The 26,506-nt window shown below is 46.1% G+C and overlaps 1 protein-coding gene across 4 annotated transcripts in view; it reads left to right on the top strand.

Moving 5' to 3' along the window:
- pparab (peroxisome proliferator-activated receptor alpha b) overlaps positions 1-26,506 on the top strand; it is a 185,045-nt gene that overhangs the window by 106,809 nt on the left and 51,730 nt on the right. For all 4 annotated transcript variants that reach the window (XR_015081333.1, XM_086008854.1, XM_086008856.1 and 1 more), the window contains exon 4: positions 2,584-2,722. Coding sequence is in view for 3 of the 4 variants with exons in the window: in XM_086008854.1 (XP_085864980.1) it covers positions 2,584-2,722 (139 nt within the window). In the remaining variant the exon portion in view is untranslated. The remainder of the gene's footprint in view (positions 1-2,583; positions 2,723-26,506) is intronic.

Raw genomic sequence — 26,506 nt, 5'->3', positions numbered from 1 at the left:
GACTGGCTTCTGGGTTTTTTGCAGAAAATCCTAAACTTTCTCACACTGACAGTTCTTTGTTCTAATTGTACAAACACTACAATGTTACATTTGTTGTTGTACTGCAATTCTTCTTAGGCAGTCCCTCGGAACCGAGGATGACTTGCTTCCACACTAAAAATGAGTTCGCAGGTGACTGATGAGTCCAATGCTGGACCTACAGTCTCTGTCACAGGTGGGGCAGACGGTGGTTGAAGGGGCGGGTGGGTGGAGTGCTTGGGTTGATGTGCGCTCCTTCCGCTGTTTGTGCTTGGCTTTCGCTTGCTCCTGGCGAAGAGACTCGAGGTGTTCGGCGCCTTCCCAGATGCTTCTCCTCCACTTTGTGCGGTCTTGGGCCAGGGATTCCCAGGTTTCGGTGGGGATGTTGCACTTTTTCAAGGAGGCTTTGAGGGTGTCCTTGAAGCGTTTCCTCTGCCCACCTGGGGCTCTCTTGCTGTGTCGGAGCTCCGAGTAGAGCACTTATTTTGGAAGTCTCGTATCGGGCATGCGGACGATGTGGCCCGTCCATCGGAACTGATTGAGCGTGGTCAAAGCTTCGATGCTGGGGATGTTGGCCTGAGCGAGAACACTGACGTTGGTGTGCCTATCCTGCCAATGGATTTGCAGGATCTTGCGGAGGCAGCGTTGGTGGTACCTACAGTGCTTTGAGGTGCCTGCTGTACATGGTCCATGTCTCTGAAGCATACAGGAGAGCAGATATCACTACTGCTCTGTAGGCTATGAGCTTGGTGCTGGGTTTAAGGTCCTGGTCTTCAAACACTCTCTTCCTCAGGCGACCGAAGGCTGCACTGGCACACTAAAGGCAGTGTTGGACTTCGTCATCGACATCTGCCCTTGTTGCCAGTGAGCGCCCAAGGTATGGAAAGTGGTCCACGTTGCCCAAGGCCTCGTCATGGATTTTGATAATCGGGGGGCAGTACTGTGTGGCGGGGGCAGGCTGGTAGAGGACCTTTGTCTTACGGATGTTTAGTGTAAGGCCCATACTCTTGTACGCTTCGGTGAAGGTGTTGACGATGGTTTGGAGTTCGGCCTCTGTGCGCAGACGCAAGCGTCGTCTGCATACTGTAATTTGATGACAGAGGATGGGACGACCTTGGATCTGGACTGGAGGCGACGGAGGTTGATCAGTTTCCCGTTTGTTCTGTAGATTAGCTCCACTCCAGCGGGGAGCTTACTGAGGGTGAGATGGAACATTGCAGCAAGGAAGATCGAGATGGTTTTTATTAGGTTATAAGCAAAAGATACAATAAAATGTCTAACAGTTTCTTCTCTGCCTATTTGGTTATCTCTCGTATGGCCTGGGGGCTCACCCTTGGTGGTCTTCTCTTCACCATTTACATTCTATCCCTTGACAATATGATCTGGAAGCATAGGGCTTACATGTATGCTGACAGCACCCAGCTCTATCTCTACCTCTTCCATCAACCCAAAAACTAATGCTGTATTCTCCACCTGCCTATCTGACATCAAGACCTGAATGAGCCAAAATTTCTTCCAGCTCAATATTGACAAACCTGAAGCCGCTGGGCTTGACTCCACTTCTACAGTTGTCACCTCAAGCCTAGTCCATACCTTCTCTTGAGGCTTGACTTCTCTAATGTTTTCCCAACTTCAGTGGCTTTCTGTGTCCCAGCAAGGTGACCAACATTTTCATCATTGTTTCTAAATCCCTTAATGATCTTGTCCTGTGCTTCCATAGTAATCTCATCCACCCTTGCATCGCCATAGACACAGTGCTCCTGTAACACTGGGTTACTCCTTGTCCTCCACTGCACCATTATGGGCGGCTTACTCGCTCATTATACTCCTGTCTTCTGGAATTGCCTATTTAGTTCTTTGTACCTTGCTGTCTCCTTCCTTCCTTTCAAATACCTACTCAAACGTTTTATCTTCAACTGTACTTTTGCCCAGCCGCCACACTAACTTTGTTTTTCCTCCTGCTTGGCAACTTCTGTTTTTTCCATCCTTCGTGTAAACTACTATGAGATACCTTTCAGCATGTGAGGAACGCCATAGAAATGCAAGTTGGTGTTGTTGCCTCTGTCTTTCAATGAACCTAATCTGGGTTTTAATTTGGAAAAAAGGGTGTTAATAAGTGCACGTTGTAAACAGCGCTGCTCTATACAAGAATCACATATATGAATACTTTGCTAAAATAGAGAAAAAAAGTTTCAAGTTATTTTATTGTATTGTTCAAAATTGTTGATCTTGGTTTCTATAGGTTCTTTATTACAACACACTTTTCTTGGATTGATTTCCTAGACCAATTAATCTTGTGCCGATTATGACTCCAGTTGAGGGCAGTAATTGTAACTTTATCTGAGGGCTGTAGAAGTGACTAGTTCTTTTCACATATTGTTTTCTGAATGTGTAGTCACACTGTCTATATGAGGTCAGAATTTCAATTAGTACTATTCTCTGTTATTTGGGAAAATCACAAAATACTGGCATTGAATAAGGATAAACTACATTATTTAACCAAGATCTTGTATTCTACTAGAATCAAGTTTCTCTATAATCGCTACTGTGATTTTTATTTTATAGGGCTTTTTTCGGAGAACAATACGATTGAAACTGGATTATGATCAGTGTGAACGCAATTGTAAGATTCAAAAAAAGAACCGCAACAAGTGCCAATGCTGTCGTTTTCAGAAGTGCCTTTCTGTGGGAATGTCACATAATGGTATGTGAAGGCAATACTCTGGATTTCTAGGCAGAAGCTTAAACACTCAGTTTCGTTGTGGTTAGGAGGTGCATAAGTTCACAGGGAGTAGATTGATGTATCTATCTTTCCCATAAGCATATCCATGTTATGACTCATATTGTACACAGCACATCCTGCTTTAGCTGCATTGGTTAGATTTTCAAAGATGTGAGGAAGATTCTGTGAAAGGCAAATCAATTTTCTGAAGTAAATGTACAGTGAATTAAATATCAGTAATGTAATATACATTTACAGATGTTAGATGTTAAACTGTGCTATTTCCACATATAAGGAAAGTAATAAATAGTTCAAAATCTCTATACTAAAGCTCCAGTGGTATCAACATTCCGAAATCACCAGTACTAACTGAGGATGTAGGAAGTGCCAGCTTTAATAGAAGAGGGGTGATGTCATCTCGGACTGGGGGTGGGAAAGAAGAGTACCTACTTGAACTGAGAGAAGGGACAGTGATCCAGTTGTCTCACTACCCTCTAGATCTCATTGCCCATCCCCAACTTCTCACCTGTTTGGGACTATGAACCTGATTCTCCCTGAGAAATTGCTCTCTCCACCATCTGTATTCTTGTTGCTGACTGTCTTGAATGAGTTTTACCTTCCTCCAGCTAAACATTGAGAAGATCAGAGCCATCATTCTAGACCCCTCTTGCAAACTTTGCTCCTTTGTCACTAATTCTATCCCGCTCCCTAACCACTGCCTCGGATTGAACCCAACAGTTCGCAACCTCAGTTTGACCCTGAGCTACGCTTCAAATTCCAGAGCTTCCACAAAAAGGCCACATACTTTCACTTTTTGCAACATTGTCTGCTTCTGCTCCTACCACAACCGTTCTGCTGTGCAAGATGTTATACATGCCTTCTACACCTCCAGACTTGACTACTTTAAAGCTATCCTTTCTGGCCTCTCACTCTCCACCCTCCATAAACTCCAGCTTGTTGGAAGTGTCAGCTGTGGCTCAGTGGTAGCACTCTAGCCTCTGAGTGAGAAGGTTGTGGATCCAAGTTCGACTCCAGAGACTTGAGCACAAAATCTAGGCTGACACACTCCAGTGCAGTGCTGAGGGACGAGTGCACTGTCGGACGTGCTGTCTTTCAGATGAGACGTTAAATCGAGGCCTTGTCTGCCCTCAGATGGTGTAAAAGATGGCACATTTTGAAAAAGAGCTGGGGCGTTCTCCCCAGTGTCCTGGGCAATATTTGTTCCTCAACTATCAGCACTAAAACAAATTATCTGTCAATTATTACATTGCTGTTTGTGGGATCTTGCTGTGCACAAATCGTCTGCCATGTTTCCTACATTACAGCAGTGACTACACTTCAAAATTACTTCATTGGTGTAAAGCACTTTGGCCTAGAAATTCACTATAGCCCCGTTTGGGGCGCCAGCCTCGCCAGGGCGCTAAAAGTAGCGGTCGCGGCCGCCCGGCGGAAATTCAGTTTGAGCACCCCAGAGGGAAGCGCAGTGCTGCTGGAGGCGCCCCACATCCCTCTTGGGGCGCTGCAACTGCATATCGCTGCGCAACGTGCCGCAGCGCCACATGCTGCGGCACGTCGCGCTGCGGTACTGTAGGCCTTCCTCCCCTTCTTAAAGGGGAGGGGCCTTGTGCAGCGCGATCAAGGATCGCGAGTGCCAGCAAAAGAGCCCGGCACCGAGGAAGTGCCGGGCTCTTGGAACGGAGTCGGCACTCCGCGGGGGCGGGGGGGGGGGGCTCCGGAGGCCGGGGACGGCAGCGCGGAGAGGTGCTGGCAGGCGGCCAGCAACAAAAATGGCCGCCCCGCATCTCTCCTTTAATTAGCGCCTCTACCGCCGCAGGTAGGCCCCCCTGAACCAGTCGTACATAGCGTCCGGCGTTAAAGCAGGGGGCGCATCTAAATTTCGCGATCGGGGCGTCAGCGGGGGGCTGCGCACACCGATGACGTCATCGGTGGCGGCGCAGCGCTAACGGCTAGCGCCGCCATTAGCATCCTGCTGAATGTAGCGGGAGGCGTGGCCAGTGGCTTCCGACCCACTTAGCGCCCTCTTAAGGCGTTAACGGGTGGCGCAGCCTACTGAATTTCTAGGCCTTTGAGACATCCAGAGATCGTGAAAGGCGCTATATAAATGGATGTCTATTTTTTGTCTAAAACTCTGCCATGTGTATCCTATCCTGCACTAAGTTCCACTCGTCCATCACCTCTGTTTTTGTTGATCTAAGATCTGCTCCCTGTCCCCAAATGCCTCAAATTTAAAATCCTTGTCCTCATCTTTTAATCAATTGCCTCATACCACCCTTGTTCTGCAACCTCCTCCAGCCCTATATTTCTTTCCCAGCCTCCTATATTCTTTGCTACTGACTCTGGTCTCTTGTGCATCTATCCTGTCTGTGCCCCATATTTGGTGGTGGAGCTTTCAGCTGTTTGGGTTCCACTCTCTCTAATTCCTGCCCTAAATCACTCCACCTTCCTCTCCTGCTTCAAAACACGTCATTTTGACCAAACTTTTAATCATTCCCTCCAATCTCTCTTTCTCTGGCTCGGCGTCCATTTTCCCTACATAACAGAGTGATTGCTGCCAATGAACCGGAAGCTGTGCAGAAACATTCTACGCATAAATGTTAACTTTCATAACTTTCCTTAGCCGATAGAAACACCAATTCAACATTTTAATTTTCTTTTCGGCTCAGTTCATCAGCGCATACATGTTAGCTTTCTTTTTCGGCTCGGCAGCGGCGATCTCTTTTCCCCACCCCTCCTTTCTCTGCTCAGATTGGCAGCGCATAAATGTCAATTCAACTTTTAATTTTTATTTTCTTCTCCTGACATGGCTCAGTTCGACAGCAATTTCTTTTCCCCATTCCCTTCCCCCTCTCTCACCAATCTGTGGGAAGTCTGGCGCGAACAACCAAAAAACCACTGGAGTTGCGCACTTTATTTAATTGGCAGCAGTCGCGTCCTTTTACATATACCTGTCTGTGACGTGCTTTGGGACATTCTTTACATTAAAGCTGCGAAATAAATACAAGTTGTTGTGCCAGCTTTATTGAAGTTGTTGGTCGGTTTTTGCCGACCGGCTAGATTATTCGCCCATTTTGAGCATAAAATCTAGCCATGGCATTTTGTTCCACTGTCTTGGGGGAAAGGAGAAATTTTGCCTAACTTCCCTTTTAGTAGACAAAGGCCTGGAGTTTCGGCATAGCTATAACGGAGTTGTGTCATTTTCTCGAAAGGAATTTGCGCATAACTGATTGATTTACAGCGGCTTTATGTCGAAACATCGCCACGCGCGAATTTCCTCAATCATTTGGACCGCTCCCACGTGATGGTCACTGTAACCCCACTTGGCTCATTAACATATCACCGCCCCCATGCAAAATACCAGAAAATATGAGTTTCCTGAATTTACATCCATTTTGAACGGGTGTAAATTTACGCTCAATTTTAGACGCACCATAACCCAAAATCACTATTTCTGGTGTTTTTGCGATTTCTTTTTTTTTTAATTCCTCCTTACTGAGACATGCACTGTTTTCTATATCTTTGAATGTTTTTTATGGCATCAGAATCTGTTACATTAAAAGAAAAGCTTCCTCAGTTGCATTTTCTTAAACTTGCTGTACTTAATATGCATAAATGATGGTTTGATGGCTTAGCTTTAATTTTCATGACATCAGTTAGATAAGGAGGGACTTTAAGAGGGAAGATGGACTATGCTCCGCGCTTTCCTCGGGCCCCGACTGTTCCCGTCGGCAAGATTGGCATAAAAATGGTCATAAATGTCGGCATAAACTTCAGTGACCCAGGAAATCCACTGTGTGCCAGGTTCTGTCTAGTCCACAGGAGGAGAGAGGTTGTTGGGTTGAATGGCTTTGAAGCATACTTTCATGTGAACAACAAAATGTTCCAAGGTGCTTTATAGAGGGTGGGGGCGGGGGTGGGGTTTGAGCCCAAGCAGGAGTCGGAGGAGAGGGCTGGGGGAGGTATATAAAGACACTGTTGAAGTGGTAGGTTTTAAGGTGTGGAAATAAATAGCAAGGTGTGGCAAAGGAGTTTCAGTGTAGGGGTAAGTTAGTACAGGAAACTCTTCGTTATCCGGGACCGGCGTGTTGCCGGTTGATTAAAAATTCCGGATGACGGAGAGGGTTATCTACCGAGGCTATTTTTAACGAACAAAGAGTCAGACTCCTGTTATTGAGGTGTTCTGACTTCTGACAGTGCCAAGAAGCCGAGTAATGGCAGTTTGGAGAACTACCCACACTGACTAACTCGGCCACCGCGGGAGACTCGGACTCAGACTCAGCAACATTTCCGGTTATTGAGGTGTTTTCGGAGTATGAATTTTGCCGGTTAATAGAGAATTCCGGATATTTAGGTGCCATTTAAACGAGAGTTTCCTGTAGTTTGTTCTGCCACTGATGGCAGAGCAGAAAGTGGGGCAGGGAGGAGGGGCACACAGACCAGGTTTGGAAGAGCAGATGTGCGGGCAGGGATGTAGGAGGTTTCAAAGGTAAGGAGGGTGATGCTATCGGATACATGCTAGATTATTCACCCATTCAAAGTCCACGAGTATAAATTCTAGCCATGTCAATTTGCTCAACTGTCAGTGGAAAAGAGAAATTTTGCCTAACTTACCTTCAGGAAATTCTAGGCCTTCGTCTCCTAAAGAACTTTGGCATAAGAGCAGAGTTGCGTCATTTTTTTCCAAGGAAATCTGCCTGCAACTGATTTAGACAAGGCCAGTGAAATCAACATGCTAGTGTATGGGAACCAGTGGTGTTTGGCAAGAATTAGGATGATAGGTTAGCAGAATTTTTTATCAGGTAAGATGAGGGTGGCAGAGGTCTGGCTAAGTTGGGGTTTATGTCGGGTAGAGCTTGGGAGATCATGTAGGGTAGAGCTTGGGAGACCAGAGTCTGGAGGTGACAAAATTGTAGATGTGGGATTGGGTGGCAGTGGGGATAACCGGTGTGGAGCTGGGCAATGCTTCAGAGATTAAAGTAGGCAATCATGGTGATAAATTGGATGTGGATTTTCAAGCTCATTTTTTCCAGAGTTGGCAAGCATTTGGTGGGAATGGGATTTGGGGTTAATGTGTGGAGTTTCTGGTGGGATGAATAGATGGTTTTGTTTTTCTGCAGTGTTGGAAGTGCAAAAAATCTTGGCTCATATGCTGTTTTATGTTGGACAAGGATTCTGACAGCCCAGTGACAATCATGAAATCAAGGCTGCTAGTGGAGAGGTAGAACTGGATATCATCAATGTACATAATAAAAGCTGACCTCATGCTTATATATAATGTCACCAAGGAATAAGGGGTACCAAGGATGGAACTTTAGGGCACACTGGATGTGACTGCGGGCATTGTGGAAGATGTGCTGGCAACAGGTTGGACAGGAGCCAAGAGAGGCAGTGCTATGGAAGTGAATTGTGCGGGAAAAAAGCAATGCAAGAGAATGTTCTAAGGCTGCAGAGAGGTTGAGGGGATGAGAAAGGATAATACAGCACTGTCACAGTGACAGAGTGTTGCTGGAGTGGCATAACATGCATTTATAAAGCGCCTTTAACATAAATAAATATCCCAAGGTGTTTCATAAAGGCCAAAAAATGGAGCCTGAGCAACAGAGGAAGAGTTAGGGAAGATGACCGAAGGCAGGATCAAAGAAATAGGTTTCGACTTTGACCAGCGCAGTCTCAGTGCTGTGGAGCGGACGGGAACCAGACTAAAGAGATTTGAACAGGGAATGGGAACAGGGAATGGAGAGAGAGGTGGACAGAGAGTTGGGTGGTGATGATGCATTTCAAAGCTTTAGAGAGGAAAGGTAGAGAAGGCGGCTATTTGGAAAGAATAAAGGGGCTTAAGTTAATCTTTTTAGAGAGGGGAACAATGCTTGAGGAGAGGAAGCAGTTGACATTTGGTGCAGACAGTATCAGGGTTGGGCTATCATGTCCGACACAGTCACAAAATGTGCCAACACTCCCTGGGCTGAATGTCATTTAAATGAGTTACACCGCTGCTCCACCTTTGTGCCTGTCGGAGGCCTGTAGAGGGACTTGCACCTGGTTTCCTGGGTCTGCTCGTTTGTGCACCCATGGGTATAGTTGTTGGTGTAAAACCCATGTACAACAGATTAAGCAGCTGAACTGCGTGGATGTGCGAGCTTTTAAAAACACGGTTCAGATAACACTCTTCAGTAGCAAACTGAGGGACAAAAAGGAAGAAAGGAACAGTGCTTGGTTCTTTCACTTTACTCTCAAGTAATTTCACTATATGTCTTAGCAATATCTCTTTATATATTTGTACAGAATAATAAAACCTCAAGGATACAGAGGGCAGCAGGTATGGCCCCATCCAGGAGAAGAATATACAACTTTACAGCTGCAGACCTCCAAGCCATCCTGGAGGAGAGTGAAAGCAGGAGGCATAGACTCCTGGGTGTGGGTGCCACCAAGCCTGCCAGGAATGTAACTTGTACCACCTGGAGGGATCTGGCACTGACTGCCAACGCCCTCACCCCGAGTACTGCAGAGCAGTGCTGCAAAAGGTTCAACAACCTCGTCAGGGCTGGCAAGGTAATACACTGGACACTCTCCCTTTTGCTTCCTTGCCCACCTTAGGCACCAGCACACTCTTCACCCTCTTAAAGCAACACTTGCACAACTAACCCTTCACAGTGCATTTGGGTTAAGGGCAGCTCTAACTTAGTATCCTGCACTATGGCTGCACAGCCCCTCCAACACCAATTACTTGCATGCACAACCCTAAAACCCCTTCCTTCACTTTAACAGCTTCATACCGCCTAATGTCTTATTTCAGTTCTCCCATGCTTCTTGGCACATACTCCTCAACTGTTTACCCTCATTTACTTTATCTTCTTGAAAGACAAATTGGTACACAATGTCTGCCAAAGGCAGGCTACAGAGGGAGTGTCCCCACCTTTTAAACCCCTAACCCCCTTCGCGGAGAAGGCCATGAAGCTAGTGGGGTCTCGCATGGCTATTGCCATGGGAGATGGTGATGTCAACGGCATCTTGACAGCACCACTTTACTAACTGAGCACTTGCACTGTTGCCCTGGCATCCCTGTGAAGCATCACCCAGACATAACACTTCACCCCATTCCATGTCTCCTTAATCCCAAGGGAGGAATGGTCACCCTTTCTTAGCTTCTACCCTCCTTTCTTGTAGATTCACCACAGCAGTGGGGAGCAGAGGAAGATAATGATGAAAAAGCGGAGGAGCAGCAGGGAGGTGGAGGAGCTACGCCATTACTCTTGTGTGTACAACTGTCCTTTGCGGAAACATCACAGAGCGGCACCTTGCAGACACCTCCAATGCCGTGTGCAGCAGATCCTCAGCTAAGAAGTGGCCAGGGACTAGTTGGTGCCTCCACTTTCACAGAAACAGACTGCAGCCCTAGAGGCATTAAGGGACAGAATGGAGCGCAGAATGCATCTTAGTTTCCAGACTGTGGACTTTCAGGATCTGATAGCTGCCATTAGACCAGCCATTCTGCTGATCATTGGGGCCACAGATCCAAGACCCAGTGGAATGCTGACAGCTGATGTCCACCTGCCTGATACTGCCATATTTCAGGACAGCAGCATGTACCAAGCCTTTTCCCTCAGGGCACACGCCAGTGGAATATAGGAGGCGACACCAAGTGTTCAGGAGCAAGCTGACATGAGATGAGGACTGCCTCAGTCCCAAGAATCTCTTGTACAGCTTGAGCCAACTTCCTGCCATGCTGGCCCTTAGATTGCACTTATAAGGAGCACTAGAATAGGTGATAGAAAGGCACATGTGGGCACCATGGGGAATTATGGTGTTAGACAAGAGCGATACTTTGTTGCCCAGAAGCCATCCATTTATTTGATTCTCTTTGAAGAGGTCAGGGAGTTTATGAATGCCCCACTCTCATGTAAAGGGCATCAGTAACCTGACAAATGCACGCCCGTACTGTGTACTTGATGACGTTACAGAGATTGCTTCATGGCCGTTGGAAATGACCCTGTGCCATCAAAGTTGAGGATCATTTTCCTCGTCACTGAAAGAGCACTGCAAGCAGATGAGCTTGGCTGGAGGTCTTCCTGCAACAGGTCCCTTCTTTGTATAACTGTAATTTCCATGTATAACAAAGCACCATGTCAGTGCAGTCTATTTTAATGCAATAATTGCAAAGTACACACAATCACCCTACTCTTTCTTAACACTGTACTTCCCCTGTGTGCCTAAACGTGCCTTTCCATCACCTATTCTAGTGCTCCTTATAAGTGCAATCTGAGGGCCAGCATTGCAGGAAGTTGACTCCTCAAGCTATACAGGAGAATCATGGGACTGAGGCAGACTCATCTCATGTCGGCTTGCTCCTGAGCAGCTTGGTGTCCCATCCCACATTCCACTGGCATGTACCCTGAGGGAGAAGGCCGATGCCCTATTTCCTCTTTAATGAAGTGCACTCTTCTTATCCACAGCTCATCAGAGAGATCCTTATAGTACCTGTGCTGCCAGTATATACCTGGAGGGCTGCAACCTCCTTAAATGATGCCTGACTCTCCTTAGCTCCAGCCTTGCTGCTGCTCTTCCTCCTCCGTGATAATGGCCTACACCGGTAGGCCCACAGGGAATGCCATACTTGCACCTGAGAAGCTCTCACTGCGGGTGAGGTGGGGGGATCTGAAAATCTTCCAATGGGCTGGTCCTGTGAGAAGCAATCAGAAGCAAGTACGAGTATTTGTAGTGAAAAATACAATCAAAGAATTTAAATTAATATATAAACTCTCCAGACCCTTTAAGGGCGAAATTGGGCTGTGTAGTGTCTGATTTTAGGCGCTACACAGCCTCCTAATGTTCAAAAATGGGGTCCAAGATGCATGCATACACTTCCGACGGGAAGTGCACAGGACGCCATTGTGGTAAAAAAGGTTTGTGGGTGCGCACCTAACGACCACCTGCAGCATGCAGAGAAGGCAGATTATGAAGTCAATCAGTGTGCAATGGTGATTTGACGACAGCACTGCCATTTTTGAACTCCACGCCCCCGTCTACGCCATGTCTTAACCTCGCACAGCTGAACACAAGGTTAAACTCCCACCAGCGCTATTTAAAGGGATCATGAGCTACTTACAGGCTAGTTGCCGGATTATTTCTTCTGGCTGCTGGTGAAATTGTACACTGGAGCTTTCCTATACTTGGCTAAAGTTTGAATAGTGTACAGGGAGAGGTCTGGCTAGTGCCGAAGTACTTTTTTGTTGGTTTACAAGCTTGTGCTGAAACAAGTTGCTTCCGGACATGGGTGACCTGGTAGGACTTCCTCTAGGAATTGAGAGAGACTGGGAGAATGAAGCAAGGCCACACAGAGCAGGACAAGCTGCTAGAAGAGGGGGAGAGGCAGAAGGGCTCTCAGCAGGAGGCCATATCCACCGAGGGTCTTTAGGGAGCAATTCTTTTGCCTCAACTTCAGCAAGGACGAATGCATGAGACGTCTTCGCTTCACAAAATAGGTTGTGACTGAAATCTGCCAACTGCTACCACCACAACTCAAAGTAGGACAAGGACAGCATTGCTTGTGGCACTTAACTTTTATGCATCTGGCTCCTTCCAGGCTGCTGCTGGAGATAGAAACAACATCTTGCAGTTTGCAGTGCACTGCTGCATGAGGGAGGTCACTGATGCTCTCTGTACACAGAGAGACAACTTCATCTCATTCCCTCTTGCCAGAGACAAGCAGGCAGAGTGAGCACAAATGTTTGCACGGATTGCAAGCTTCCCCATTGTGCAGGGTGCCATTGACTGCACGCACATTGCCTTGCGTGTGCTTCATCTGAACTCGGCCATTTTCATGAACCGAAAGGGATTCCACTCCCTCGATGTGCAGCTGGTGTGCAACCACAGACAGTGCATCATGCAAGTTAATGCCCATTACCCTGGCAGTAGTCACGATTCCCTCATTTTGCAACAGACCTCTGTGCCACCTGTAATTGCCCACCATGGCAAGTCAAAGGCTGGCTACTGGGTGACGAGGGTTATCCACTCATGACATGGCTCATGACTTTGATCCGGAACCTACGCACACTTGCACAGCAGGCCTACAGCGAGAGCCATGCTGCCACAAGGAACACTATAGAGCACACCATCGGCGTCCTCAAGCAACGCTTCTGCTGCCTGGAACACTCTGGGGGAGCCCTGCAGCACTCAGCTGAGCGGGTATCAAGATTTGTGGTAGTATGCTGCATGCTGCACAATCTGGCCATTATGAGGGACCAGCCTTTACCACCATTTATCAGGCAAAAAGCTGAGGAGCAGGAGGAGGAGGAAGAGGAGCAGGAAGTGGAAGAAGACAAAAATAAAGGGAGGCTACAACTCTGCCCGGACTCTAGGTGATCAAATAATTCCTGAGTGATACGAGTAACTTCAACCACACCTTCCCCATTCACCAACAGTCCCACGCTGCTTACCTTTCCTTTATCACTGGCCATCACATCGTCCTCTTTCTGACAACACAAAAATAAAAACCACCAGAAAATGCACATTCTAATCCAAAATAAAAATAAACTAATCACCCATGTGCATTCCTTTAATGCCTGTCTTCTGTGTGCCTTTGTCTATCCTAGTGCTCCTACGAGGTGCTTCCTCAGTGGCTACAACATCGGTGATGGAAGGCTGCTGACCTTCAATTGAGGAGACTGCAGATACATAGAAGATAGGAGCAGGAGTAGGCCATTCGGCCTCTCGAGCCTGCTCCGCCATTTAATAAGATCATGGCTGATCATCCAAATTCAGTACCCTGTCCCTGCTTTCTCCCCATATCCCTTGATCCCTTTAGCTTTAAGAAATATATCTAACTCCTTCTTGAATATATTTAATGAATTGGCCTCCACTGCCTTCTGTGGTAGAGAATTCCACAGGTTCACCACTCTGGGTGAAGAAATTCCTCCTCGTGTCAGTCCTAAATGGCTTACCCCTTATCCTTGGACTGTGACCCCTTGGAGGGCGACCTCAAGCAGCTGTGGACGTAGAAGGCCTGGCCTCAAACTGCACCATCTTGGCCTGGGCTGCAGCAGTCTGGGCTGGCTGACAGGCAACAGCAAGGGCACTGGCAGAGTGGCAAGGCTGGGAGCAGGAATGCTATCATCCTGAGAGAGGACAGCAGGTTCGTGCTCCATGGAGCCACTGCCACTCTCCTGGGGTGGAGCCTCATCAATCCTACTGATCTGTTGGAGAACAGATTGATGGACTGCTGTGACGCCCTGGAAGCTCCTTTGAACAGTAGTATCCAGCGCCATGATGCCAGCAGTCTGAGCTTGCAAGGAAGCAGTCTGAGCTTCCACTGCAGCACTCAGACCTTAGATGGAAGCTGTTCATGCAGAGTAGTCACATAGAGTTGTTGTAAATGGAGTGCATATTAAACAGAGTGTAAAGTTGGGAATTTGGTGAGTGCAACTCTCTGGTAATTATTGGGAAAGTAGGTCTCAAACTGAAACTTAGTTTAACGTTTAGAATTTAATTTAGAATGTTAAACTGTCAAAGAAACTGCAAGTTAGTCGACAGTTAACAGAAACTGCACGTTAATGGCAGTTAACAGTCAATCAGCTGTAAGTGATTGCCTGAATAGGGGGTAATTACTGTGAGCAGGAAGCTGAGTGAGCGCTTGTAACTGCACGCCCGGGTTTCCCTGGCGATGGAGCACTGGGTATCCACCGGCACGCTCAAGGCCTTCCGCGACTGGTGGGCACCGGAGGGAGTGGAGTGCATCATCACCCCTGGGTGTAGCATTTTCATTTAATTTGTTGTGGCTCCTTTTAATTTGTTTTTAAGTTGCTATCCTTATTTGTAGTGCCCCTTTAAAAAGGGGGCACATGCTGAACTTTAAATTGGCAATTGCCGGGATGAAGAAGAGTGAGCACTTGTAACTCCACGCCTGGGTGTCCCTGGAGATGGAGCACGCGGTGTCCACCGGCATGCTCGAGGCCTTTTGCGACCGGTGGGCACCGCAGGGACTGGAGTGCATTATCACCACTGGTAATAGAATTTTAATTTAATTTATGAAGGTTCCTTTTAATTTGTATAAGTTACAGTCCTTATTGGTTGTGCCCCTTTAAATTGACAACTGCCAGTAATAAGAGTGAGCACTTGTAACTGCGCACTTGGGTGTCCTGGAGATGTAGCATGCGGTGTCCACCGGCACGCTTGAGGCCGTTGGGCACCAGAGGGACTGGAGTGCATCATCACCCCGGGGAATAGAATTTTGATTTAATTTGTTAAGTTTCCTTTTAATTTTGGTTAAGTTACAGCTTTTATTGGTTGTGCCCCTTTAAGAAGGGGGCACATGCTTACCTCCAAATTGGTGATGGCAATTGCCATCAACCAGTGCAATGAGAGTGAGCACTTGTAACTTGGGTGTGGTTCAAAAAGCTGTATAAAAGTAAACCGTTATTTGCTAATGAACAGAGTGGTCATAAACTGAGTGTAAAGTTGGCAATTCGGTGAAAAGGGGGAAGGAGGTGCTGCTTTTTGAATCATAGAATCATAGAAAGTTACAACACGGAAGGAGGCCATTTCGGCCCATCGTGTCCACGCCGGCCAACAAAGAGCTATCCAGCCTAATCCCACTTCCCAGCAGGTTAGAGCATCTCAAGTGCACATCCAAGTACTTTTTAAATGTGGTTAGGGTTCCTGTCTCTACCACCCTTTCAGGCAGTGAGTTCCAGACCCCCACAACCCTCTGGGTGAAGAAATTTCCCCTCAAATCCTCTCTAAACCTTCCACCAATTACTTTAAATCTGTGCCCCCTGGTTTTTGACCCTTCTGCTAAGGGAAATAGGTTCTTATCTACTTTATTTATGCCCCTCAATAAGGTCTCCCCTCAGCCTCCTCTGTTCCAAGGAAAACAGACCCAGCCTATCTAGTCTTTCCTCATAGCTAAGATTCTCTACTCCTGGCAACATCCTTGTAAATCTCCTCTGTACCCTCTCTAGTGCAATCACATTTTTCCTGTAATGTGGTGACCAGTACTCTAACTGAGGCCTAACTAGTGTTTTATACATTTGAAGCATAACCCCCCTGCTCTTGTATTATATGCCACGGCTAATAAAGGCAAGCATTCCGTATACCACCTTAACCACCTTATCTACCTGGCCTGCTTCCTTCAGGGATCTGTGGACATGCACTCCAAGGTCCCTTTGTTCCTCTACACTACTCGGTATCCTACCATTTAATGTGTATTCCCTTTCCTTGTTAGCCCTCCCAAATTCAGTATCGACCACACAGCCGATTTTAGTATCATCTGCAAACTTCTTAATCATACCCCCTATATTCAAGTCTAGATCATTGACATATACCACAAAAAGCAAGGGACCTAGTACTGAGCCCTGCGGAACCCCACTGGAAACAGCCTTCCAGTCACAAAAACACCCATCAACCATTACCCTCTGCTTCCTGTCTCTGAGCCAGTTTTGCACCAACTTGACACTTTGCCCTGGATCCCATGGGCTTTTAACTTCGTGATCAGTCTGCCATGTGGAACCTTATCAAAAGCCTTGCTAAAGTCCATATATACTACATCAAACGCACTACCCTCATCTACCCTCCTTGTTACCTCCTGAAAAAAGTCAATCAAGTTTGTCAGACACGATATTCCCTTAACAAATCCGTGCTGACTATCCTTGATTAATCTGTGTCTTTCTAAATGAAGATTTATCCTGTCCTTTAGAATTATTTCCAATAGTTTTCCCACCACCGAGTTAGGCTGACTGGCCTGTAATTACTCGGTCTATCCTTTTCTCCCTTTTTAAACAAGGGTACCAAATTAGCAATCCTCCAGCACCACACCTGAAGCCAGATTGAAAAATGATGGTCAGTGCCTCTGCTATTTCCTCTTTTGCTTTGCTTAACAACCTGGGATACATTTCATCCGGGCCTGGGGATTTATCCACTTTTAAAGCTGCTAAACCCCTTTAATACTTCCTTTCTCACTATGTTTATTTCATCTAATATTTCACACTCCTCCCCCCCCCCCCCCCCCCCCGATAGCAATATCTGCTTTGCCCCTCTCCTTTGTGAAAACAGATGCAAAGTATTCATTAAGAACCCTACCGACGTCTCCCGCCTCCACACACAGATTACCCTCATGATCTCTAATAGGCCCTACCCTTTCTTTAGTTATCCGCTTACTCTTAATATATTTATAAAACATCTTTGGGTTTTCCTTGATTTTACTTGCCAAGGATTTTTCATGCTCTCTCTTTGATTTCCTAATATCCTTTTTAATTGCACCCCTGCACTTTCTGTACTCCTCTAAAGATTTGGAGTATTTAGCCCTTAGTATCTGTCATACGCCTCCCTTTTTTTCTTTTTCCTACCCTGTATGTCCCTACACATCCAGGGGGCTCTAGATTTGTTAGTCCCACCCTTTTTCTTTAAGGGCACATATTTGCTCAGAGCTCCTCCTTGAATGCCTCCCACTGCTCTGACACTGATTTACCTTCAAGTAGCTGTTTCCAGTCCACTATGGCTAAATCCCCTCTGAGCTTAGCAAAATTTGCGCTTCCCCAATTTACAATTTTTATTCCTGGTCTATCCTTGTCTTTTTCCAGAACTACCTTAAATCTAACAGAATTATGGTCATTAGCACCAAAATGCTCCCCCACTGATGCACCTTCTACCTGCCCAGCTTCATTCCCTAAAACTAAGTCCAGAACCGCCCCCTCCCTTGTTTGGCTTGCTACATACTGGCTAAAAAAGTTCTTCTGGATACATTTTAGGAATTCCGCACTCTCCATACCCTTCACACTGATTTTATCCCAGTTAATATTGGGGTAGTTGAAATCCCCTACTATTACTGCCCTATAGTTTTTGCACTTCTCAGATATTTGTCTACATATTTGTTCTTCTATCTCCCTCTCACTGTTTGGGGGTCTGTAGTACACTCCCAGCAGTGTGATTGCCCTTTTTTGTTTTTCAATTCGACCCATATGGCCTCGTTTGATGAGCCCTCCAACATATCATCCCTCCTCACAGCTATAATAGTTTCTTTAATCAATACCGCGACCCCCCCTCCCTTTGTACCTCCCTCTCTATCCCGTCTGAAAATCCTGTAACCAGGAATGTCGAGCTGCCATACCTGCCCCTCTTTCAGCCACGTCCCTGTAATAGCTACAATATCATAGTCCCAAGTATCTACCCCTGCCCTCAACTCATCTGCCTTGTTCGCTATACTCCTTGCATTGAAGTATATACCATTTAGTACAGGCAAACCTCCTTGTTGACTACTATCTAGCCCTTGATTCCTCAGTCCTTGCAATTTACTTTCTACGTTTTTGTTTTCCAATTCCAGTTTTTCTTCCCTCCCTATTGACTCTATACTTAGGTTCCTGTTCCCATCCCCCTGCCAAGCTAGTTTAAACCCTCCCCAACATCACTAGCAACCCCCCGCGAGGATATTGGTCCCGATCCTGTTGAGGTGCAACCCGTCTGGTTTGTATAGGTCCCACCTCCCCCAGAAACGGTTCCAATTCCTCAGGAATCCAAAGCCCTCCCTCCTACACCATTTCTCCAGCCACGCATTCAGCTGCTCTAACTTCCTATTTCTGTACTCGCTAGCATGTGGCACTGGTAGTAATCCGGAGATTACTACCTTTTGAGGCCCTGCTTTTTATCCTCTTTCTTAGCTCCCTAAACTCTGTCTGCAGGACCTCATCCCTCTTCCTACCTATGTCATTGGTGTTATGTTCATTAATAACTAGACATTCTTATTATGAACAGCTAGCTTCTAGCTAGCTATTTATTCAGTACACGTTCTCTAGGTACAGCATCTGTAGAGATTCAGCATGTGTGCTTCTGTGTGCAGGCTTCCATCTTGACTACTGCCTTGTGGGTAGCCTAGTGCATTGTGGGTAGTGTAGTCTTAAACACATACAACTAAATATACAGCTCTATACAGCTCTACGGCTCCATCTAGTGTACCATTCTAGAATGACATGTTATTGATCATAGTCCCAAGTATCCCCTTTCTTTGCGGTTAAACAAAATCAATATCAATCAACTTTCAAGAAACACGATAAAGAAGATATCAGTAACACTTTTGTTAGTGCTCTATAAACATAAACATTTTCACAACAGTCAACACATTTTCAATATGGTTTTCTTTGTACTCAAAGATTAAGTCTATCAGGCTTTTTTACTTCACGTGTGGATCTTCTCAACACGGGTAAGTCTGATGTGTTTTCATGAGATTGTTCTGGTGTTTCTGACATGTCTCACATCTGTCTATCATGTTCTCAATGTCCTTATTTATGCCAGGCCAATAAACAGTGTCTCTTGCCCTCCTTTTGCATTTTTCAATTCCGAGGTGTCCCTCATGAATCCTTTTGAGCATGTCTTGACGTAGAGCCTGTGGAATGACTATTCTGTTCTGTTTTAGTAATAGTCCACTTACGACATTCAACTCTGACCTTATGTGATAGTATTTTGGACAGGAACTTTTTGGCCAACTATGATGAATGTTCTCTATTACTGTTTGTAACACTGTATCTTTTACTGTTTCTTCTGCTATTTGCTTTGATTTTGTGTCTGACACAGGCAGCGCAGCAGTGACCATACTCACATGAACATCCACGTCTTCTTCAGTAGAGCTCACTTGACTCATTGTGGGTGCTCGGGATAGTGCATCTGCTAACACTATGTATTTGCCTGGTGTGTAGATCAGTTCAAAGTCATATCTTTGCAGCTTCATCATGAGTCATTGAATCCTTGGAGACATCTCATTCAGGTTCTTTTTTATGATGGCAACCAGTGGGCTGTGGTCTGTCTCAACTGTGAAGGTGGGAAGTCCATATATGTAGCCATGGAACTTTTCTAATCCAACTACCAAGCCTAGACATTCCTTTTCAATCTGGGCGTATCGACACTCAGTATCAGTCATAGACCTGGAGGTATAGGCAACAGGCTTCCAATCTTCACCCTCTGCTTGTAGCAAGACCGCGCCTAGGCCATCCTTTGATGCATCCGTTGACACTTTGATTCTCTTTGTTGGGTCAAAGAAAGTGAGTACAGGTGTGGTTGTCAGCACTGTTTTGAGGTTCATCCACTCTTGTTCATGTCTTTCTGTCCATGCGAACTCATTTGTTTTATGTAGCAGGTCTCGCAGACAGGTTGTCTTGGCTGACAAGTTAGGAATGAATTTTCCAATTAAGTTTAGCATCCCCATGATGCGTAGTACTCCTTTTTTGTCAGTGGGTCGGGGCATTTTGAGTATGGCGTTTACTTTTTCCATATCTGGCTCTATTCCTTTACCAGATAGAATATCTCCTTGGAAAGTGACTTCCTGGACGCCAAACTGACACTTGGCTTTGTTGAGCTTCAGTCCATTCCGGCGTATGCTCTGTAGCACTTTAGTCAGTCGCTCATTGTGTTCTTTCAGTGTGGAGCCCCAGATGATGATGTCATCAACATAGACCCGGACTCCTTCCAGACCTTCAATTATGTGTTCCATCGCTCTATGAAAGATTTCAGATGCAGATACTATCCCGAAAGGCATTCTGAGGAAACAATACCTGCCAAATGGTGTGTTGAAGGTACAGTATTTGGTGCTCTCTTCATCCAGTTTTAGTTGCCAAAATCCTTGTGAGGCATCGAGCTTTGTAAAGTATCTGGCAGCTGACATTTCACTGGTGATTTCTTCTCGCTTGGGAATCTGGTAGTGTTCACGTTTTATGTTTGCATTTAAGTCCTTTGGATCCATGCATATTCTTAGATCATTGTTCTTTTTCTTTACACATACCATGGAGTTAACCCAGTCTGTTGTCTCTTTGACTTTCCTGATGACTCCTAGTGTGGTCATTCTGTCCAGTTCTTTCTTGAGCCGGTCACGCAGGGGTGCTGGAACTCTTCGTGGAGCATGTACCACTGGCTGAGCATCCTCCTTTAGCTGGATCTTGTAAGTGAATGGTAGAACTCCAAATCCTTTGAACACATCCTGGAAATTACTCACTACAGAATCCACTGAGTCATCTGGTCTGCTTATGGCACAGTTTATACGGTAGACTCTCTTAGTCATAGAGTCATAGAATTATACAGCACAGAAAGAGGCCCTTCGGCCCATCGTGTCTGCGCCGTCCATCAAACCCTGTCCAATCTAATCCCATTTTCCAGCATTTGGTCCATAGCCTTGTATGCAATGGCATTTCAAGTGCTCATCCAAATGCTTCTTGAATGTTGTGAGGGTTCCTGCCTCTACCACCCTTTCAGGCAGTGAGTTCCAGACTCCAACCACCCTCTGGGTGAAAAAGTTCCTCCTCAAATCCCCTCTAAACCTCCTGCCCCTTACCTTGAATCTATGCCCCCTTGTTATTGACCCCCCTACTAAGGGGAAAAGTTCCTCTTTATCTACCCTATCTATGCCCCTCATCATTTTGTACACCTCAATCAGGTCCCCCCTCAGCCTTCTTTGCTCCAAGGAAAGCAACCCCAGCCTGTTCAGTCTTTCTTCATAGCTGAGGCGCTCCAGCCCAGGTAACATCCTGGTAAATCTCCTCTGCACCCTCTCCAATGCAATCACATCCTTCCTATAGTGAGGCGACCAGAACTGCACACAGTACTCCAGCTGTGGCCTTACCAGCGTTTTGTACAGCTCCATCATAACCTCCCTGCTCTTATACTCTATGCCTCGGCTAATGAAGGCAAGTATCCCATATGCCTTTTTAACCACCTTATCTACCTGTTCCGCTGCCTTCAGGGATCTATGTACATGTACACCAAGGTCCCTCTGACCCTCTGTACTTCCTAGGGTCCCACCACTCATTGTGTATTCCCTTGCCTTATTTGTCCATCCAAAATGCATCACCTCGCACTTTTCAGGGTTAAATTCCATTTGCCACTTTTCCGCCCATCTGACCAACCCCTTTATATCGTCCTGTAGCCTGAGGCTTTCCTCCTCGCAATTTACCACCCCACCAATTTTCATGTCATCTGCGAACTTACTGATCATACCTTTTACATTCTCCTCCAAATCATTTATGTAGATCACAAACAGCAAGGGACCCAAAAAACTCTCTTGACCAGTTCTAAGTCTTCACAAGCTTTGTCACCTAGTAGTGAATCAAGTCCTTCAGCTACAACAGAAAACATGAGATGATGCACTTTGTCTTTGACTGCCACTTTAAGTCTGCATACACCTAAGCTATCTATTTTCTGTCCATTATAGTTCTTCAGTAGTACTGACTTTTTCTGTATTTTGGGCTTTTCTTTCATATTTTTAATGTCACTCATACTGATTAAGTTTGCTTTTGCCCCAGTGTCTAGTTTCAGTGTAACTAATGCTCCATTTACCTGCAGTGGGATCATCCATTTGTCCTCTTTTACTGCATTAACTTTATGTTCAGCATTGTTTATTCCTGAGGGCTGCACATTTTCTGTACCCTTTTCTATATTGTCACATGACAGCATTCCTACAAAAAATGTCTCACTTAAATCAGTGTCCTCAATCACATTGACTTGGACTTGTTGCCCTTTCTTTGTTTTTACTTTTGAAAAGCATTGTTTGGCAGAGTGATTCTTTCCATGACATTTTGTGCACATTTTTCCAAACGCTGGGCATTGTCTTAACTGGTGTTTGTAACCACAGCGTTTACAATTAAAAATTCCTTCCTCCGATTGCTTTTCATTTCTGTTCTGCCCACGTTTCTTTCCTTTGTAGGACGCAGCACCGACAGCAGCACTGACTACAATCGCATCATTATTGATTTCACTGAAAGTCTTTGCATGCTTTTGAGCTAGCTCGCTGGCTTGGCATATTTTCACAGCATTTTCCAATGTTAGCTCGGTTTCTCTCAACAGATGTTCCCTGACCCCTTTATCCTGAATACCAAACACAATCTGGTCACGAATCATGGATGCTTTCAGTTCAGAGAAATTACATGTCTGTGCTTTCAGTTTCAGATTGGTCACAAAGCTATCAAAAGTCTCATTTTGCTGCTGTGTCCTTGAACAGAACACGTATCTTTCATAGGTCTCATTCTTTTTGGGAGAACAATGTGTATCAAATTTCTTTAGCACATCGTCTAAATTTTCTCTGTTCTCCTCTGGATTAAATACAAATGTATTAAATACCTCTATCACCTGTGGGCCTGCAACCGTGAGCAGCAACGCCATTTTTCTTGCGTCTGGCTTCGTACCGAACCCGATGGCAGCAATGTAGAGTTCGAATTGTTGTTTGAAAGTCCACCAATTGTAGTCGACATTTCCCGTGAGATTCAAAAACTCCGGTGGCTTCAAATTCTCCATGTCGCGTTTCACAATTTTGAGCAGATCTTCACCAATCCTGGTACCATGTTATGTTCATTAATAACTAGACATTCTTATTCTGAACAGCTAGCTTCTAGCTAGCTATTTATTCAGTACACGTTCTCGGTACAGCATCTGTAGAGATTCAGCATGTGTGCTTCTGTGTGCAGGCTTCCATCTTGACTACTGCCTTGTGGGTAGCCTGGTAGCCTAGTGCATCGTGAGTAGTGTAGTCTTAAACACATACAACTAAATATACAGCTCTACGGCTCCATCTAGTGTACCATTCTAGAATGACATGTTATTGATCATTACAATTGGTACCGATATGGACCACGACCTCTGGCTGTTCACCCTCTCCCCTCAGAATGCCCTGCAGCTGTTCAGTGACATCCTTGACCCTGGAACCAGGGAGGCAACGTATCATCCTGGAGTCACATCTGTGGCCGCAGAAACGCCTGTCTGCTCCCCTAACTTATTGAATCCCCTATCACTATTGCTCTCCCTCTCCTCTTCACCCCACCCACCTGTGCAGCTGAGCCTTCCATGGTGCTGTGGACTTGGCTCTGGCTGCACTCCCAGAGGAACCAATGCCCTCACCAGTACTCAGCACCGAATACTGGTTGGTGAGCAAGATGGGCTCATGGGACTCCTGCACTATCTGCCTGGTCCTCCTTCTGTTTGACGGTCACCCATTCCCTCTCTGCCTGCACACTCTTAAGGTACGGGGTGACCACCTCCCGAAACGTACTATCCACGTAGCTCTCAGCCTCGCGGATGCACAGCAGTGACCGCAGCCGCCGCCAAAGCTTCATAACCCGGTGCTCGAGCTGCTGTAGCTGGCGACACTTCCCGCACATGTGATCGTCCAGACCACGGGAGGTGTCCAGGACTTCCCACATGGCACAGGATGTGCATTCCATGGGTGTGAGCTGCCCTGCTACCTCTAATTAACAGACTATTTACTAACCTAGCTGGAATAAACTTAAAAACTTTAAGAAAGCCAAGTAAAAACACTTACCACATACTCACCAATCAGCTCCCTCTTTTTGAACGTTTAGTTTTTAATCCTGGCTCTTAATTTAAACCAGTGCCCAAGATAAAGAGAGAAATACTGACCAACCAATCACTTCCCTGTTTTCCTGTGACGTCACTCCTTGTTTTTGTTGTCCGGTCCGCTGCCTCCGCTCTCAGGCCTCGCTCTACCGCGCTCTTTATATCCTCAGGCTCTGCTCTCGCTCCCTCAGGTCCGCTGCCCCCGTTCTCGTGCCTTGCTCTACCGCGCTCTTTATATCCCCAGGCTCTGCTCTCGCTCCCTCTCCGGTCCGCTGCCTTCGCTCTCTTTTGCCTCCAATACTTGTAGTGGTTCGTGTAAGCTTGAGGCAGTAAGTATTTAAAATTTTGTCCAGTGTTTTAGTGCTTAGTGCAAGTCTGTGTGCAAAAAAACTTACAACAGACTAAAATGTAGATATGAATAATATAGATTAAGATGCAGCAGAGCAGGTTGTGTGTCTGGACTGCAGTTTGTGGACAGCGAGACTGTCCCGAGTGAACACGTCTGCAGTAGATATCTCCATCTCGAATCTCTTCAGCTCAGAATCATTGAGCTGGAGTGTGAGTTGGAGACACTCCGACACATAAAAAAAGAGGGAGGAGTATCTGGCAGTTTGCTCCAGACCGCAGTCACACCTCGTAGAGAGGTGCAGGATCAGAATGGGGTTGGTGTGACTGATGGTGTACAGAGTAAGGGGAACCCAGGTGTGATAGAGAATGCGGATCCACAGAAACTGATCCTTTCCAACAGGCACAATGTACTTGCTACCTGTGAGGATAAGGATAAAGACTGTCAGAAGAACAGCCAGAATGGTGACCATGGCATCTTGGAGCAGGAGGCTATCCAAAGGGGGGGAAGAGGAGAGGAAGTGTAATGTGGTAGTTGTAGGGGATTCAATAACTAGGGAGACGGATGCCATCCTTTGTAAGCAGGATCGAGAGTCCCACAACGTATGTTGCAAGCCTGGTGCCAGGGTGAGGGACATCTCGAACCAGCTTGAAAGTATATTGGAGAGGGAGGGGGAGGATCCAGTCATTGTCCATGTTGGGACCAGCAACATAGGAAAGAGTAGACAAGAGGTCCTGTTTGGAGAGTACCAGGAGCTAAATTAAAGAACAGGACTGTAAGAGCCATAAAAGCTTAAGAAAATACTTTAAAATAGTGGCTAAATGGCATAATACAGTTAATTTACCTGAACGACTTATTGTATTAAGAAACCCCCTATTTTCTTGCTCCAGTAGTATAGTCCGACACCCCCTTCATTCTTGCCACAATGGAACAGTGCCTAAGCCACACATGGGTGCAGCCATCTTACAGTTTTAAACTGCACGTGGTGAAAGAGGCAGAAGCTGTGAGGTTTGGAGCAGTACAGTTTTTGACCGTGTTCGTTTATACGTGTTTGCTTTGTAATTCTGTTTGTTAAGCGTTATAGTAAACCATTTAAAAGACAAAGCTACGTTTGGGAACGTTTTATTTCGACACGCGTCTACTCGATGTTAAAAGCCCCACAGCCCAGTGGCCTGCCTGTTTGGAAACTAAGAAGCGCCACTACATTAGTCAAAAACTAGCTCCCTAAGAAGGAAGGGACGGAATCGTCGGCGAACGTATACATGAATGGTCACGGAGCCAGACGACAATTTAAGAAAGCGAAGGTACAGTGACTGTTACTTGCTTTGTTCATTCTGTTGAGAAGCTAAATAAGAGCTGCGGGTAAAATGGCCGAGGCCTTACGGAGCCAGGAGCTTCCCCCAGCCAGAAGGATTGCTGGCCAAAAGAGGGAAATAAAGCTCACCCCAAAGGCAAGGGAAGAGAAGTTACATAGAAGCATAGGTGCAAGGAAGGCTAAATTAGTTCAGATAACTGGAAAAATGAAGATAATTGATCGTCTCATGGAAGATAATGCTAATATTAAGAAAGCTGAAGACATGATGTATTACAATTTCTCCAAGCTGCATGAAGATTTTAATATACTCAATGAAGATGTATTAGCACTTCTGTCTGAAGAAGAGGGAAACACTGATCAGCACGACTGGTTTGATCTTAAATCAACCAGCATTAAGGACTATATCAAGGCCACGGAGCAGTGGATGTTAAAAATTCGTCAAGATGCTGATACAGCAGAGAAAGATAAGGTTGACGATGAAGTCGGACCAGACGATAGCATTTCAGAGACTTCCGCCAGACCGAGCAAAAATCGAAAAGAAGGTAGCTCTGTTTCTGGACGCAGGTCAGTCGCTTCTACCACAAGCTCGGCGCGACGCATGAGAGCGGAGGCTGAACGGGCGGCGTTGATGGCGCGCGCAGCATCTTTAGATGAGAAGCAAGCTCTTGAACGGGAAGAGGCCCAACTGCAGGTCCAAGAGGCTCAACTGCAGGCCCAACTGCAGGCCCAAGTGCAGGCCCAAGTGCAGGCCCAGCGGGCCCAGGTGCAGGCAAAG

Source organism: Somniosus microcephalus, chromosome 16 (assembly GCF_052327205.1).
Source record: "Somniosus microcephalus isolate GS21.2 chromosome 16, FLI_Smic_1.0, whole genome shotgun sequence".
In the NCBI taxonomy this organism is placed as follows: domain Eukaryota; kingdom Metazoa; phylum Chordata; class Chondrichthyes; order Squaliformes; family Somniosidae; genus Somniosus; species Somniosus microcephalus.
Note: the sequence above shows the minus strand (reverse complement) of the source record. Positions and strands in the feature narration are given on the sequence as shown.